Genomic DNA, 18,794 nt, shown 5'->3' on the forward strand with positions numbered 1-18,794 from the left:
ACTAAAGTGGAGTGGATTTCATTTAGAGAGTCAGAGCCACTGGTCGTTGATACCTTCTTGGCAGACCCACATGAGACAGAGATTTGAGTGTAACGACAGAGCTAACAGTAAAGGTAACTGCACAGTGATAACTGTAGCTCTAGCTGAAGGCCGCTTTCATTAAGCCACTTAACAAATAATGAGCAGCAACAGCGACAACGAGTCGACTGAATATTTTAAAACGTTCACTTTGATTGCCCCGAACAAGACGAACACGAAGTGGGAGTAAGGGGAGAGCAGAGTGAGTAAAGTGGGGAAAAAGTGGAAGAATAGTGGGAGGAAGAGAGTGGAAGAAGGGTGGGAAGAGTAGTGGGATGAAGAATGGGAAGAGAATGGAAGGAGTGGGATGAAGAATGGGAAGAGAATGGAAGGAGTGGAAGAAGCGGTGGAAGAGAGAGGAAGAAGTGTGAGAAGAATGGAAGAAATGTAGAAACAGAGTAGAAGAAGAATGGGAAGAAAGTGGTAGAGAAGTGGGAAGAGAGTGGAAGAAGAGTTGGCAGAAAAGAGGGGAGAGCAGATTGAGTAAAGTGGGGAAAAAGTGGAAGAATAGTGTGAAGAGTGAGTGAAGTGGGAGGAAGAGAGTGGAAGAAGGGTGGGAAGAATAGTGGGATGAAGAATGGGAAGAGAGTGGAAGAAGCGGTGGAAGAGAGAAGAAGTGTGAGAAGAATGGAAGAAATGTAGGAACAGAGTAGAAGAAGAATGGGAAGAAAGTGGGAAGAGAGTGGAAGAAGAGTTGGCAGAAAAGAGGGGAGAGCAGATTGAGTAAAGTGGGGAAAAAGTGGAAGAATAGTGTGAAGAGTGAGTAAAGTGGGAGGAAGAGAGTGGAAGAAGAGAGTGGGAAGAATAGTGGGATGAAGAATGGGAAGAGAGTGGAAGAAGCGGTGGAAGAGAGAAGAAGTGTGAGAAGAATGGAAGAAATGTAGGAACAGAGTAGAAGACGAATGGGAAGAAAGTGGTAAAGAACTGGGAAGAGAGTGGAAGAAGAGTTGGCAGAAAAGAAAAGAAGAGTGGTAAGAGCAGAAAAGATGAATGGAACGAGAGAAGAAGAAGAGTGACAAGTAATACTTCCTCTAAATAGTTCAGGTTATCCTATATTTAAGAAGTACTGAATACTATTCATAATAATACATTTACTAGACATAAAGAATTTCTGAGCAACGTTTCTGTCCCCCTTTCGATAAACCAGTTTAAGCTTTGATTCAGTATTTATTTACTTCCTGCCGACCGACTCCACTACCCCCGAAAATCCACAAAGGGAACACAAACTCAGCGCGGCATTCAAATATCCCTTAAAAATACACTGAAATGTGCGCGCTGCATTTTTGTTTGTCTTAGTTTTTTGTTTTGCCATTTAATATTTTTACAATTTTAATGATGTGCAAATAGAGAGAGAGAGTGAGAGAGAGAGAGCGAAAAGGAAGAGAGAGCGAGAGGAAGAGATAACAATGTGGCGCATTTAATCAAAATCAATGTAATTAAAATAAAGGCAAATAAAAGCGAGAACGACTCTGATTCTTTGCTAATGAAGGCAATGATGAGCAGCGCGCTTTGCAGGAAGGCGCTGTTAAAAAACGAGCTACCAAGAAAAACAGTCAAAGCGAGAGGGAGAGAGAGAGGAGGATGGTGGAGGGTGGATTGCGGTGTATGACGATGGCAAGTAAAATCAATCAGCGTTTAAATGTCAGAGACAAACGTCAAGGTTCTGCGCCTCAAACCGCGCAACTTCCGCTGACCAAATAGCAGTTGAGACCAGCACCCAAGCAAGTAACCACTGTTCCGTCCCTTCCCGTCCCTTCCCATCCCATTCCGTCCCGTCCCGTTTCATTTCATCCGCTTCGCCGTGCGTCGTGGCTCGTCTCTGCGGAATATGAAAATATACATCAAAGTAGCCAAAGCCAACACAGCGACGGCCTCTCATTCTCAACTCCCGATTCTGGCGCTCATCCTCGACCACATCTACATTCACATTCACATTCGCATTCACATCTCGTCCTTGTGTGCATATTCCCCTTCATTGTCCTCAATTTTCATTTTGGCCCAAGATATACATTTGTAAAGGCAAAAGGCAACACACAAAAAACGAAAAAAAAGAAAACAGAAAGAGAGAGAAATGCTTTTTGCGCGCGCAAAGTGAAGCGTTTAAATTTTAATAAACCACTCATTTTAATTTTGATTGTCGCGCAGGGGTGGGCAGCGTAAGAGTAAGAGAGCGTGAGAGAGAGCGAGAGAGAGGGGAAGAGATGCGGGTGGGGTTAAGCGGGTCGACAGTTGTCCTGTCCAGTCGTGTGTCCTCTGCTGTCATGGATAAGCCATTGTCTGACTCTCAACTCTCAACCATATGAGCCGGGTCAGTAAATAGTCCATTGTAAGTGGCCAAAATGAATGTGTATTCACTTTGCAGTGAATTGACTCAATTATGAAACAGTTAAGAGCACATGTTTTTTCGCTGTTGATATAGTTTATATAGTTTAGTTTTCACTGAACAAAGTTGCCACAGTTTTGCGGTTGCCATTATCCTTGCTGATCCCAGAAATGATATCGATGCGACGCCATCAAAAATTTGCCAAATATTAAATCGCAATAAGTGTAATGAAAAATAAAGTTGGCTACTTTTTTTTTTTTTGTGCGCTGCACATGCAGCAAAAGGCCAATTAAATTGATGGGCGCGAGGCGCTCAATCAAAATGCAATTATAAAATGCAAATTAAATAGAATTGCAGAATAAATATTTAATATTAATAATAGCAACAGCATGAGCAACATGAGCGAAAAAAATCATAAATGCTGGCAATAATAAAAACAAAAGAAAAAAATAAATGAAATAAATGCAATTGAAATTGCAGGACGTCAGTGTATCAGGGCAACAACAACAACAACAACTACTACAGCAACAACAACTCAAATAAATTAATTAATAAAAGGCAATTGGTCGCTTGGTTCGCATTGAGGCTTGTTTGTGGATAGAGTCGGTGGCCAATGTCCAATGGTCGATGTGCGTCAATCTGAAGGCCTTTCCTTGTCCTTCTTCTCCTCCTCCACCTCCACCTCCCACCCACACACACTCGATGAATTCGTTTTTTTTTTTTTTCTTTCTTTTTTGTATTATTTAATTTTTGATTTTAAAAATTTTATGTAAATATTTAATGCACTCTCTCTGGTGGCGCATGGCCAACGCACGGGAAGCACGGCGAAGCCCAAACCGAACCAACAACAACAACAAACGCTTCCTCTTCTTGCCTCAACTCACAGAGCTCCGCGGTCAACGGTTCGCTGCTGGTGCGTTTTTTATTTCGGGTTACCCCGAAAAATTGTGCAAGATATATACATACATATGATATATGCATAATAAATATAAATAAAATGGACTGGAAAATCAGCGAAATTGTTTTCTTGCTTAATTTGCATTTTCTGTATTTTGTGAGCCGACAAAAATGGCAAGTTCGATCTCCCAATTGACAACAAAAGTAAAAAAAAAATTAATATAAAAAGTTGAACTAATCGAATTAAATGCATCAAGTTCGATTAGTCGATAATTCGATTAGAATACATATTGACGTCTTTGTCGCCTGTCAGATGTTTCATGTCATTCCATTTACTCACACACACATACGCAACACAGAGACAATTTTACGCACGTAATAATGCAATTAACAAGCGATGTGTATTGTAGTTGTTTATCAAAAATTAAGTCAACCGTAATTAATACATATAAATGGAAATTTGTGTTAATTAAATGTTGCCTCAATACGTTGTGTGTGATGTGAGATTGTGTGCTCTCATTTTTGCCACATAAATCCAATAAGAAAATACAGAGTGGACATTAACTTCCTTCTTCATAACTGTCTCTCACTCTCTCTTTTTCGTTCTCTCCCTAGCTGCAATAAGCTTTAAAGTACTTAATTCAATCAACGTTATTTTTGTTGACCAGCTAGCAGCAGCAGTGGCAGCGACGTCGCCTCTCTTTGCATTTCGATCAATTTTATTAATAATTCAATCAGTCAAAAATTATTTGAAACGCCCCAAAGGAAAACAAAAAAGTTTTGCTCGTTTTGCGGCGTCGATGGCGCAGCGGCAGCGGCTGCGGCTGCTGTGCCGACAGCGACGTCATCGCGAGCCTTTCTTTGCTTTGATTTCGTCTTCGCCATCGCTGTGAGATTGAACGCGTGCCTGACGAAACGAGCCAAAAAGAGAGACAGACAGAGAGCAGGCTAGTGAGACGCAGCAGTGATGTCAGCCTTTTGGCTGTAAAAAGCTGTTCCTAGCGGCAAACGACAGGGAAATTATGGAAAAAAATGTTGAACAACATTGGAAATATTATGTAGATTTTTATCCACTCAATAGATAAACGAGATAAAAATTAAAAGTCGAATATTTGAAATGAGAAAAGGTTTTTGCTTTTTAAACGATCAACTAAAAGCCAGATTTGGCAGGAACGTTAGGAATACGTCAGCACTGCAAGGAAGAAGCAGCGAAAGATGAAACGCCAAGAAACGAAGAAGCAGCAGCAGCAATATTCGACTTTTATTTGCACAATGTCCAAAGCAAAAAAAAAAAAAAAAAAAAACGAAAGCAAATCAAAACGACAAACAAAACAAAACGAAATGCGACGCGAGTTGAAATAAAAAAGAAAAAAGAGAACATGAAATAATTCCATTAGTACAATTTCTTTTGCAAGTACAAAGAGTAAATATTGCTGTGGTTTGAGCTGGGGGAGTTGAGCGTGAGTAACAGATACGTTATCGAGTGAGTGGGCGAATGAGAGAAAGAGACAGCGTGAGAGAAAGGAAGCCTGAGCCTATTCGTTGACCTACTCTTAGAAATTGAGCAGCTTTTACTTCATTTATTTGCAATTTAATTTGAGCAAATGCAAATAACTGTTGGCACCCTCCAATTAACCGTACACACACACGCACACACCCACACACATTGATGGCACCAACTATGCTACAACAGCATAAAATGTCTGCACAAACTGCCAAAAATGTGTTTAACTTTCAATTAGACAATTGAAAACAACAAAGCAATAACACAACTACGCAAAGATTATTATGAAGTGCAAGCGACACTGAACTGAACTGAACTGAACTATTTGTGAACTAGTTCACGGGTTCAGGTTCAAGCTCAGCGATTCCTGTTCTACTCATTTTAATCGAGGTATTTAATTATTGAATGAAATGTTTAATTGATTACCATCTGTGAAGGCGCGAGGGCAATCTAATTATATTTTTGTGCAAATAAATCAACAATTATTTGAATTGTATTTAATCAACAAGTTCCACACACACATACACAGAGAGACAGAAGGGTTTGCCATCATCTATGCAATCCACAAGAAACACGTGTGTGCAAGCGACCACAATGAAAAACAAATTCAATCAAATTTTCGTAACAACATTTAGGTAACGAGTGCGCCAACAACAACAGCAACAACAATAACAAGAACCGTCAAGTCAGCACCAAGAACGAGCGCCACAAGCAACCAGTGCAGCAACAACAACAATGGAGGCCAATTAAAAAATATACGACGCGCGCACAAAAGTGTGCAGTGGAAAAGGAAAGGAAAGGAATGGAGGACGTCAACAGTGACGGCCGCTAATTAGCACCATAGGGAATTTGCACTGCCAAAAGATGGAGTTGCCAGAGCAGAGGCGAAGGCGGAGGGGAAATGACACGAAGGAAACGAAAAAGAAAATAACTTGCGCAAGCGAAAGACTGTCAGCAGCAGTAAGAAGAAGCAGACCAGAGCCAGCCAGCCAACTTGTGTAAACATCAAAGAGTGAGGAGCGCAAAAGGAATTATGTGCATAAATGCCGACAGCAGCAACAGCAACAACAACTTTGAGGACACACACACACACACAGATACAGATGCGATGCATGTCTCTTAAAACACATGTTCATAGCAGAGATCGGGCATATGCAAACGCAAGTGCAAGTCGGACACACACACACACACACACATACATATTATACACATATAATTGTAAATACAGTTAATATGAACGAAGTCGCGTCGCTGCCCGCTGTCGCAGTCGCTTCGTTTGGCACTTTTAATTTACGAAATGGTGTTGATTTAACGGCAATGGCAACGTCAGACGACGTCGTCGTCGTCGTCGTCGTGGGCGTCTGCAAGCGAGGGAACACGACACGAAACGAAACGACACGACACGACACGACACGACACGATTCGCAGTCGTGGGCTGACGGCAGGCGGACAGCAGCACAAAAGAAACTTGTAAAATTCTGGGCAATTGTTGGGTGGACAACATTATTAACATCATTATGAGCATCATCGTAGTGAGCATCATTCCATATATTTTGCAGGCTTTGGTTTCTCAGCTCTTTGCTGTTGTTGTTTTTGGTAAACGATTTTCACTGATTAATAAAAGTTACGGCGACCGCTGCCGCGCACTCTGCCGCTGCTGCTGCTGCTGTGGAGAGCGAGTCAAAACTGCGCCAGCGATAATCAAAAGGGTGTGCAATTTTAATTGAGCAATTTAATTACATATGTAAGCAAAAGCCAAATGGCAGCAAGTGCGAGCGAGATAGTAACACACACTCACACAGAGGCTTACAGAGGCACAGAGCAGAGCTTGTGCCGCCATCTCTCATATAATTAGCATGCACTGCAGGAGTGCAGCAGAGAGCGGGGGAAGGGGAGGGGGGGGGAGTCTGCCTGTGTTTGTGTTGCGAGCTTTCGTTTTCGGTATTTAGGTTTAAGTTTGTAATTAGTTTGTCAGCGCCTGTGAGTAGGCAACAGTTTTCAACTCCCAAACATTGGCAACTTTATTTCCAGAGGAGGATAAAGTCCAAACCAACCGCCGCCACCAACAACAACAAAAGCAAGTGCAAAGTCAAATAAAGAAAAGTGATACTCTACCAAAAAAAAAAAGAAAAAAAGAAAGTATGCTCAGAGATTACTGAGCAATTACACAATCGTAAAATTGAAATATGTTTAACTAAAATTTCGTACCTCATGAATGTGAGGGACAATAGTATAGTAATGTGTTATATATAAGAATTATAGACAAATACTAAACTTCATTCAATAAAAGAAAGACCCAATAAACTATGCTATATATTTTTGAGAAGTTCTATATATTATAATAAATTTAGGTGAACGTATATTTTAATGTAAGAAAGATCTTTGAATTGAAAGAAAAAATCACAAGTAGATAAATTCAAAGCTGCGCAGATGTTTTGTGTATCCACAACTGTCGATCAAATTGAACTAAAAGCTTCCACGTGGCCATGATGAAAGAAGAGACGCAGGAGGCGGGTGGCAGTGGGATGCACTGGGAATTGTTTGTCTGCGTTCAATATGTGTGCCTGTGGGTTATGGAAATGGTTGGGAGCGGAGGAGCCGAGAGAAGCGGAGGGGTGGTAAATGAGCAAATGTGAGTGAGTAATTATGATTTACTAATTAGCAAACACGACACACACACACACACGCACACACATGCACACGCATACAACGATGAGCCGCAAAGCTGACAAACTCTCTGTTCTCTGTTCTCTGTGTGTCGTCTCTTCCTCCATCTCTCACTTTGGCTCCACTTCCAGCTGCAGCCCAAAAGTGGCAGCGAAAACCAATACGCGAATTGTGCATTCCCCGCTTTTCCTGCTCTCTGCTAAGTAACGGTGCAACTGCATTGCGGCTTTGGGGCAACACAAAACGTGGCAGGCAACTTGGATACAATTAGCATAGCAGTGCAAAGTGAGCGATGTGGCGGAGGGTGACGGGGGAGGGGGGGGAGTATAGTGCTAGCGCGACTAGAATGTAAGTCTATTAATTAGCTGCGCCATTGCCACACACACCCACACACACACTTATGCTATTGCTAACCCTCTTACAGCACTTTCCAGTCCCCCCCTCCCCCTCCCACCCTTTCCACTCCAGCATCCGCTGGGCAGCCGTCACAGCATTTGCAACGTGGATTTGCGCATCAAATTCGCTAATTGTTTTTGCCTTTTACACTGTATGTGTGTGCGTGTGTGTGGAGCCAACACTTGCTTCTCACACACACACACACCCACACAAACGCGAGCCGCGCAATCGTCATTTTGTTGTTGTTTCATTTTTGGCGTGCAGAGACACGAGCCCAAACAATTAGCGTAATTTCAATTTTGTTCAAAATTTCATAAGCAGCCGCACCGTCAGACACTCAACTGTATCTGACACCCATACACACACACACACACACATCTGCATACACTCACACCCTCCGCGCTTTAGCAGCCTTTTATTGGTTTTGGCAACAGTTAAGCCGCCAGCCGCGTTGCATACTTTTGTGCGCGCTTTTTGACAGTCACCTGCTGCAGCAAAAAGCGTATTCACAAAACACGTAAACACACACTTGATCGACTCGAAAGCTACTCTGCAATACTTCTACTATACGTTTCACTCAACAACAACTATGCAGAAGCAAAAGAGTTTTGTATTGATGATAATTAAATATTACTTTTCTTGAATAATATGAGTGCAAATTTAGCAAGTTAACGTGTTTCAAGTAAAGAAGAGCAAAAGCAAATTAATGTCAGACGTGTATTATGCTATTTTCAGAGGGAAAAGTATTTACAAACCAATTGCAAAATTTATAAATATGAGCTGACTTTTAGTATTGAATAACACTACAACAGGGTATCAAAATGTCTGTCATTCACTCTCTGGTGAGAGTGAGTTGCAGTTGTTGCTTTTGACAGCTGTTTTTGGCGTGCTCAACTGATTAGCGTCAGGGATTCTCATCAATCAACTTAAAATACAAATGGACGCCATTTTAATAATAGCAAAGCGTAAGAGGAAGCACAGCAGCTGTGCTGTGCCTGACAGCAAAGTCAACAATTAGCAAGTTTATTGTCACCTCAGCTGCACACACACACCCACACACACACACACACACTCCCCCTCTTGCTCTGCTTTCATTTGGCAATTTGCTAGCGTTGCGGAAGGTTTTAGAGGTAAGCGAAGGGGAGGGTGGGGAGGGGGTCGTAACTGCTTTCAAATTTAGTTTTTGGCGCATTTTTCACTCTATTTTCTTTTTGGCTTTTACACCCGCCCAGCACTTTTTTTTTTTTGTTTTGTTATTGTTATGCACTTGTATGTGTGTGTGTGTGTGTGCAGAGCACAAAAAGAATTTTTAACTAACACAAAATGGTTGTTGATTTGAGTAAAGCGATTGCCAGCTAACGGTAACGGTAACGAAACGAGGGGGAAGGAGGAGGAGAGGTGAGCAACTGGATTAGTGCTGTCTCCTCACTTGCTGCTCCTCCCCCGCCTGAAAGTTCAATTGCAATCTTGTTAACAACGCAATTTGTGTTATGTGCCAAGGGGCTGGAAAAGGGGGGCAAAGGGGGGCAGGCGGAAGGGAGGTCACAGCTTCGGCTGGACACCTGAATGGTCAGCAAATGTAACACACAGAGAGGACAGAGAAGCTGCAGTTCATGAATCCTGTTTTGCCTGGTTTATTAATGTTGACCGTCAATTATGTTTTAATTGTCATAAAAGGTTTTCTCTTTGCACACACACACACATACAGCCATGTGGGCGAGAGCGAGAGCGCAACACATGCAAATGCCAAACGGACAACACGTCTGTGTGTGTGCGTGTGTGTGTGCGTGCGTGTGCGCTACTCATCTGCTGCACTGCTCTCACTCATCGCTCTGTGTGCAAACAATAAAATCCAACTGGGATAAGCCACAGCAAAAAGCGAAGAGTGAAACTCGGGCAGCAAAGAGAGCGAGAGATGAACATGCGAGAGCAGCGAGAGGAGGGGAACGGGGAGGCGACTGCTTGTCAACATGACCAAAATACTCAGCAGCTGTGTGTGTGTGTGTGTGCAAGACAAAAGCCAACAGTTGACAACTCTATGTGTGTGCATGTGTATGTGTGTGTGTTGCAGTCGCTCGATTGGCTGCTGGCAGGCAATTTGCCAACTTACTGCAAAGATCAGCAAAAATGTTCACCCCCCTCCTCCCGCGCTGCACAGACAAGCAGGAGAGTGAGAGAGCGAGAGCGAGAACAAGTGACAGCCAGCACAATATGGAGAGCGACGGTGTGCGAGTGAGACAGCTACAACTGGCATAACGAGAGTAAAGCTAATTGCGCAGAGCTTTTAACCGTCGCGTTAATTGAATTGAATTGCAGTTGATGCCTGTTGACGTTACTACGTCCCACTGTCGCACAGTGGGCTCGCTCAATTGTGTTCGATTACAATCGATAACAAATTGAATATGAAAATCAAATCAGTGCTCGCACTATCGATCAACTTGTGACATATCGATACACGGACATCGATAGACATGATGGAAAGTAATTTGTCATGTGCAACGAATCGATTTGATGGCGATAAATAAGAGAGGAGAAGGAGAATACATTGAAAAGGGGGTTGAAGACACACACACACACACACACACACACACACACACACACACACGCGCGCTTGGGGATTAATGCAGCATTTAACAAATGTGACAGATTGACGACGAGAGGACAACAGAACAGGACATGACATGACACAGCCCCATGCATATTCTGACAGCCAATATGCATAAGTATGTGTGTGTGTGTGTCAATTGTTGCCATTTTGCTTTACGCTTTTTTTCTTTTTGTTTGCACCGATTTATGTTGTTTTTTTTTTTGTGTTTCGTGCACTGCCAATTTATGAAATTCATTTTTTTGCCTACGTTGTGATTATTTATTCAAAATGTTGATACAACCAAGGAAGAGAAAGGGAGACAGAGAGAGAGTGAGGGAGATAATTGCGGGGGTTATTGCTAAATAAATGAATTACACAATTTATGCATGACGAACACAGTTGTAATTACATTTCGAAATAATTTAATTAAAATTGTTAACGCTTGATTGAAGTTTAATCGCAATGGACAGTCGACTGCAACAGCAACAGCAACAGCAACTACAACTTAATTAAATTAGCCTATCAATAAAAGGCAAACAAACGAGCGCAAACTGACCGATTGACCGACCATATCTGTAAAAATGCATCTTTTGCCTTCCTCACACACACACACACAAATATATCGAGCAGTCAAACATTTTTTGACAATTTTGTCGCACAGCAAATAAAAGCCAAAGGGAGTAACGAAGAAGGGAGAGATAGAGAAAAAGAGAGAGGAAAGAGGAGGCAGGACAGCTAGAGCTATTCAACAAATAAAACCGATCAGCTATAGCGGTAATTAAAAGCCAACCAAATGTCCAAATACCAAATGCCACACAAATAAAACCAAACCACACACATAGACACACACACACACACTCAAACACACAAATTGTCACAGGGGAGATTGAAAAAAAAAAGAAAGAAACTGACGATAGAAATCTTGGGAAAAATTAGTGTAAATGTGCAAAGATATACGACTAAACGATGCTCTAACAAACTATTTGACAATTGCATGGCATTAATTGACTGATTGATTAGAAGATATTTTGATTGAATATTAAATAACCAATATATATGTATTATCATACTATAATATCAAGAATAGTGATTGAATAGCATTGATTGATTGATTGATTGGAAACATATATTTTCTATAAGTATTATGAAAACATCTAGAATAGTGATTGAATAGCATTGATTGATTGATTGATTGAAAACATGTACTTTCTATATATGTATTTTATGAAAATATCGAGTTCTTCACTTTTGATTGACTGATTAATAGGCTCTCATTTTCGTTTACTATTTGATGATTGAACAGTATTGATTGATTGACTGATATATGGATTGATTATTAAATATTCTATGTGTATTATGAAAATATCGAAGTTAACTAAACGAGTTCTTCACTTTACATGACTTTCGATTGACCAACCGATTGACTGATTGATTAGCTGACTGATTTACTAATTTACCTGATTGTTGAGTGATCTCTTTAGAAACTTAGCTATATATTATTACTACAAGAGCCGAGAGACTCTTGCTTTTGGCAACAGCAAGTTTAAATAGTAAGCTAATAGCTCCAAACACTCACACACACACACACACATACAGGTAGGTAGATAAAGCGAACAAGTAGCCATAGACATAACAGCTACGAAAATCAACACACACACACACACATGCTCTCTCTCCCTCTCTCTCTACACCACGTGTAGAGTCGTATGCAAATATGTGTTGGTTATGCCCACAAATCAATTAAGTCGATTGAGGCGCCGCTTTCTGAGCATAGACGTTGTCGAGAAGGGGGCTGGACACGAAGGGTTGAAGGGTTGACGGGGGAAGAGGAACTGAGAGGCAAAGCTAAAAGGCAAACGGATTTTTGGCCACTTCTCATAGAACGAGTGAGTTGCAAGTTGTTGTTGTACAACACACTCAAAGCAAAAGCAAATGCCGAGCACGCGGTCTCGCAGATTTGAGCCAACAAAAAGATCTGAGTGCGATACTATTTTGCTACTACAAAGATAAAAAGAAAGTTGAATTACTAATAATTGATTTATATTGTCAATGTCCATCAATCAATCAATGAATGCCAAGGTATTTGATTGTTCCATTATCATTTTAAATAGGTGCGATACTATATTGCAACTATCATTTAAGCCATAGATGATTGTAGAAATAAACAAGAGGACTACAAAAGAATGAAGTTAAAGAATCAATCGATCAATCAATGAATCAATCAATGGCATGGTATTCTGCTATCATTCATTCAACACGTTGTAAATGCAAATTCATTTCTACTTTGAATGCAAGTCAATCAATAAAAAGGTATTAATTGTTTGCGATACTATTTTGCAACTATCAAATCAAAAAGTTAATCTAAAGAAAGTCGAAATTACTAAATTAATTCATATTTTTAATGTATATCAATCAAGTAATCAATGGCTAACTATTGTTTTAGTATTCTTTGATATCATATAAGTAGGCAACACTTTTCATATTTATAGCTTGGCCCTAAAAAGTAGGCAACACTAAATTTCTTTTACATTTTAGTTGTTTTTTATATACTATTCAATCTAGGTTTATCTAGGGTTTTAATAGCGATTTTAGTGAACTATTTGTTTGCAAGAATTCTTCACTTAATAAAAGGAACGAAGCAACAAAGTATGAATTTCCTATTCGATAATTATTTGTTTTAGCTACTTCATTTCTATTCATTTTCATTTAAGGTACATGTTCTTCACTTAATAATAAATAGATTTAAAAGAATCTATTTCATAACTTTATAAATAAATAACAAAATTTGCCATATTAATGTATTAAATTGTAATCAATCAATTAATAAAATGCTGCGTTTTTTTTTTTAGCAGTGCTAACAATAAACCAATTAAACAGAGCAACCGACAACAAACAAATCGCAGCGCTGACAGCAGTCGCAATCGCAGTCGCCGCAGAGCAACACAGCAACAGCAGCAACCAAAAGCAGCAGCAGCAGCAATCGAGAAGTCGTTTCTCTCGACAAGAGCCGAAGCGCAAAGTGGCAGAGCAACGGCAGCATTTACTGTGGCAGCAGCCGAAGGACACACACAGCTGACTGTTAACTGCCAACTGTGTGTCTGTGTGTGTGTCTGTGTGTGTGCTTCTGTCTGTGTCTGAGCTCTGTTGGCTATAAAACGCGACGTGCGCCACGAGGCGGTCATCAGTTCGAATTTGAGTTACACACGTGACGCACGGGATCGCAGAGTTTATCTCTCTCTCTCTCTCAACACAAAAAGCGAATAAAATACGCGTTGTTTACTTTTGTGTTGCTCCGTTTTTTTTTGCACATTTTTTTTGAATGTTTACAAATTGGTTAACTGGCAGCAGCAGCGGAAGTGGCAGCGGCAATAGCAATAACAATGCCAGCAACAATCGCCTGGCAGCAGCAGCAGCAGCAACCACATCGAATGCTGCTGCTGCTGCTGCTGTGATGAGCACTGGCAATGGCATCATGGCAAACAGCGTCATGTCAACGCCGCCAGATGTGATACTCGAAGTGGGTCCAGCGCCGAGCAGCGTGCGTTTTGTGGCACACGCTTTGGTCCTGGGCATGCACAGCGGCTACTTGCGTTCCGCCATTCGCATGGATGAAGCAGCAGCCGCAGCAGCAGCAGCCGCAGTGGCTGCTGCCGGGACAACAGCAACTGTTGGCGCTGCTGCTGCTGCTGCGAGCGGTGAATTGCTGTTGTATTTGGGCAATGTGACAGCCGAGCAATTTGCCCCGCTGTTAACTTACATGTACACGGGCTACTTGGATTTGAATGTGGACAACATATTTGCGGTGCTGCTTGCCACACATGTGTTGCACATGCCGCGCGCCTTGGAGATTTGTCGGTAAACATTCAATGCGAAAACTTGAGAGCGTTGCTGCCAAACTTCACACTCTCCAACTCCCTCTCTTTCTCTATCTCTCTCTATCGTAGTTCCTATTTGGCGCGCTCGCAAACTGAGGGCTATTTAAGCGGCAATGCGTCGCATCCTCCTCCTCCTCCTCCGCCGCAGTTGACGGCGCCCAAAATCATACGACCCATTGCCAGCAAAGCGACGTTGCCAAACTTCGGCTTTTTACCAGCACCTCCACCGCCAGCACCGCCGGCGCCACCACAACCAGCACCACCAGCAATAGGTTATGTGGATGCCACAGCGGAGTTGTCCATTGTGGAGAACAACGACGAGGAGGAGGACATCGAGGTGTTCATCGACAGCAATACGCCGACGGACAACGAGCTGGACACCGAGGATTGCAATGTGTCCGTGGTGAGCAGCTTGGCCAGCAGCAGCGCTGCGAGCAGTCTCAACATCGAGCGTCTCGATGCCAAGCGTCGCACTCCGACGCCGCCGCCGCCGCCGCAGCCGTCAACGTTGCCAGCGCCAATCGCGGCAACAGCTGTGAAAGTTGCTGCCAAGCTGCGTCGCAGCAACAGCAACAACAGCACACGCAAATCGCACAGCAAACGCGGCAGCAACTCAAGCGGATTGCAGATAGCCAAAGCTCCGGTGCCAGCGGTGCAATTGGAGACGGCTGCGCCAGCGGCAACAGCAGCCAAATTCATTATCGATGTGGCCAGCTGCGATGGTCCCGTGCGGTTTCGTCGCATCCTAAACACTGCCTACGGCCACAAGCCAGACAGCAGCAGCAGCGGCGGCAGCAGCAACAGCAACAACAATTGCGTGGAGTTGCAACGCACGCAGCAAAGTGTCAGCTATTCGTTTCATCAGCAAATGGCTCGCGCCATCAGCAGCCAACAGCGACAGCAGCAACTCGAGGAGAACGAGAACAGCGGCGATGCAGCAACAGCAGCAGCAGCAACCACTGTAGTTGCAACACCCGCAACACCAGCAACAGTTGCTGCTGCTGCACCGTCACAACGCAAGCAGTCGCAAGCGGAACTCTTTGTGTGCGTTTACTGCAAACACACATTCAAATCGCAGTATTGCTATCAGAAGCACGCCAAGCGGCATCTCAATCCGTTGAGTCTGGACAAGAAGCTGGCGGAGACGCAACCTTTGGCTGCTGCTGTGTTGCGCGACAATGCCACAGCCGAGTTGCAATTGCTGACAACAGCAGCAACACCAACAGCAGCAGCAGCAACCACAACAACAGCAACTGCAGCAGTTGCAGCGGCAGCAGCAGCAACGGGCAGCGAGACGGCAACTTTAACGGCAGCCGCATTGCTGCGAAGGGAGGTGCGACCTCTGGACATGAATGTGCAGTATTATCCATGCAAAACTTGTGGCAGCAAATTTCCTAGCTATTATTTTGTGCACAAGCATCGCAAGCTGTGCCATGCCGACGAATTGGAAACAACCAACAACAACAACAACAACAGCAGCAGCAGCAGCAACATCAATAACAACAACAATAATAGCAACAGTAGCAGCAGCAACATCTCGAAGCGAGAGACAACAGCAGCAACCACTGCAACTGCAGCAACAGCGGAGACAGCGCCATAAATTGGGCATCAAACAATCTTTAACGAATTTAGCACGCAATGCACCACACACCCACACACACACATACACATAAAACATACACACACCTGTGCACAACAATTTTTTTTGTCTCGAATAAATGTATAAGCAAATTCAAAAGAAATCTAATAAAAGTCAACTAAACCAAAAATGACGAAGAAGAACCCATTGGTGAAAGTGGTGAAAAGTACGACTATCGTTGTTATCGATTAGTTATCGATACGATTTTTGAGTGAATGGATAAGCAAATGCAAGACAAACCCAATAAAAATCAACGAAACTAAGAATGATGAAATTAACATATTGGTAAAAATCGTTAAAAGTACGACTATCGTTGTTATTGATAAGTTATCGATACGATTTTTGAGTGAATGGATAAGCAAATGCAAAACAAACCTAATTAAAGTCAACAAAACGAAACGTGAATGAAAATAGCGAAAATTTCAAGATCGATAGCAACAGTTATCGATAACACATAAAATGGTGCACAGTGCTATCAAATGATCAATATGATTATTGATGTATAATTAACATATTTCTATCGTGGAAAAGTATTAATGTTGAAACTTTTTGCCACTGACAGTTTTACACGAGTTATCGATAACACTGGGTTTGTAGTTATCGTTAAGATAATATCGAGCTGAGAGAAAGTAGCTGGCAAACAGATATTTCACCAAAAAATAATACAATTTAACCATTGCTGGAAGTAATGAAAACTACGATGATCGATAACCGCAGTTATCGATAAGATTTGCACAATTATAGTCTATGATCAAAAACATTCTTGTCATATAGTAAACGTGTTTTCATCGTAAAAAGTATTAAAACTTTTACCACTGACAGTCCTACAACAGTTATCGATAACACTGGGATGGTAGTTATCGTAAAGATAATAATCGAGCTAAGATTAAGTAGCTCTCTGGGGGGGTGAGTGAAACAAAGCATACATATTTCTGTGTTCGCTTTTGAGTATCGCTCGCTCGCCGCTGCTTTGCGAGCTCTTTCGGCCATCGGTTAATGCAAACAGACGTAACGTCAATTTCATAATTAAATTAAATCACTTGCATAATAAAAAAGACGTTTACAAAAATTTTAATTTAATTGAGTTTAATTAACTCGCCAGGGAGATGACAGCCAACAAACGTAGAGAAAGTGAAAGAGCGCCAAAGGGCGCGGGTGGCAGTAAGGGGGTAGGTAGGTGGGTAGTCCAAAGGGTGGTGGTGTGGTGGGTGGTGCTCTGCAGCATCAGGTAGAGACAGACGGGGTTGCTTGGGGATGCAAACAAACCGCAATGCGCTCTCAGCTGATGGACAGACAGACAGACAGACAGACGGATGGATGGATGGACACGCGAAACTGGAAACTGTCAAGCTAGCAACAAAGCGAAAAAGAGATGTGGGTTACTCTCTCTCTCTCTCTCTCTCTCACGCACCAATCAAGCATCCAATGCTGTCGCCTTCAACTCTTTGCTGAAGCTCAGCTCCAGCTCCAGCTCAGCTTGAGTTTCTGTTTCTGTTGCCGCCTTCAAGGAAGGCAATGGGCAAAAAGAAGCGACTGCATCAAATATTCATTGGGGACTCGCATACAGCCAAAGAATCAAAAAGCCAAAGAGAAGTTGGCAAAAAGAAACAACAACAACAACGAGAAAAAACCCACAATCCAGAATGTTGCTTCAGCTTGCTTAACTGTTTAAATAGACCACAGAACAGGCCGAAATGGACCCGCAGCAACAACACAAAGTCTGAATGCATTTTTCATCACGAATGCAACGAAATTACCGCATAGAAATACAGCTGTCCTTTAGAGCTAACGGTTTCAAAAGCTATACAAATGTTGATAAAGTTTACTACCAACGGACGAACTCGTTGATAAAGCTGGAAAGCTCTAGTACAACTTTTTCAAGCCAACATAAAAGTTAATGCGAGGAAAGCTTCAACAAGCTTCAAACAAAATACAAAAGCTCAAGTTGAAAAAGCTTTAACAAAAGCTCGTGTCCTTGCTGTAGCTTTTTATCAAGTTTTCGGACATATTGTAAAGTTGTAGAGCTAACGGCTCACAACCCGTGAAATCCAATCTACCAAGTGATTAACTTTTTGATCAAGTTAGCTAAGGAAATAAACTTTTTGGCCACGTTAAAAAAAGCACAAAAGCTTGTAAACGCTTTCCTGCTTTAGCTTCCGTAAAGTTTTCGTACAAACTGTAAACTCCTAGACAAAACATTTCTACCAAGGGATTAACTTGTAGAAAAAGTTTACTAAGAAAAGCCAGAATAAACTTTTTGGTCAAGCAAAAGCTATCGAGCGCTTCGTTGATTAAGCTTTCTTAAAGTTTTTCGTCAAACTGTAAACTTTTAGAGCTAACAGCTCATAAAGCTGTGAAATCCTAGACAAATATATTGATCACCAAGGGATTAACTTTTCGATAAAGTTTGGCTAAGGAAAACTCAAATCAACTTCTTGTTTTCGCTTCCTTCAAATTTTCGTACAAACTGTAAACTTGAAAGTCTTCGCTAACTGTCAAAAGCTCTGCTTACATTTAAAGTTGAAGTGGTGTAAAACATAATAAATTGGTATTTGTTGGACTCACCTTTGCCATCCAATGCCAGAACCTCCGATGTGATCAACAAGTCACCATCCTTTGAGAACACCAACGTTGGCGTCGGCGTGGACGTTGCCGACGTTGTTGTGGTTATCGTTGACGTTGTGTCCATCGACATCATCGAGGAGCCGACCAACACCACCGATGACCCAGAGCCCGCCGAGGAGTGAGCGAGTTGACCAAATTTGCTGCCAATCGCCAGGATTGGATTCGATGACGATTCCTTGGCGCTGTTTAATTTGTTTCCGCTG

The 18,794-nt window shown here is 42.1% G+C and overlaps 2 protein-coding genes across 2 annotated transcripts in view; one reads left to right on the forward strand and one right to left on the reverse strand.

Moving 5' to 3' along the window:
- The window catches only part of LOC117575443 (histone-lysine N-methyltransferase 2D), a 70,635-nt gene that overhangs the window by 7,041 nt on the left and 44,800 nt on the right, over nt 1-18,794 (reverse strand). The gene's annotated exons all lie outside the window — the stretch shown is intronic.
- On the forward strand, nt 13,886-16,112 carry LOC117575462 (rho GTPase-activating protein gacF; the record flags this gene model as incomplete). The annotated part of the gene is made up of 2 exons (XM_034259678.2): nt 13,886-14,307; nt 14,397-16,112. Coding segments are annotated over 2 exons (1,953 nt in total), but the record flags the coding sequence as incomplete, so codon positions are not given.

This window comes from Drosophila albomicans, chromosome X (assembly GCF_009650485.2).
Source record: "Drosophila albomicans strain 15112-1751.03 chromosome X, ASM965048v2, whole genome shotgun sequence".
NCBI lineage: Eukaryota > Metazoa > Arthropoda > Insecta > Diptera > Drosophilidae > Drosophila > Drosophila albomicans.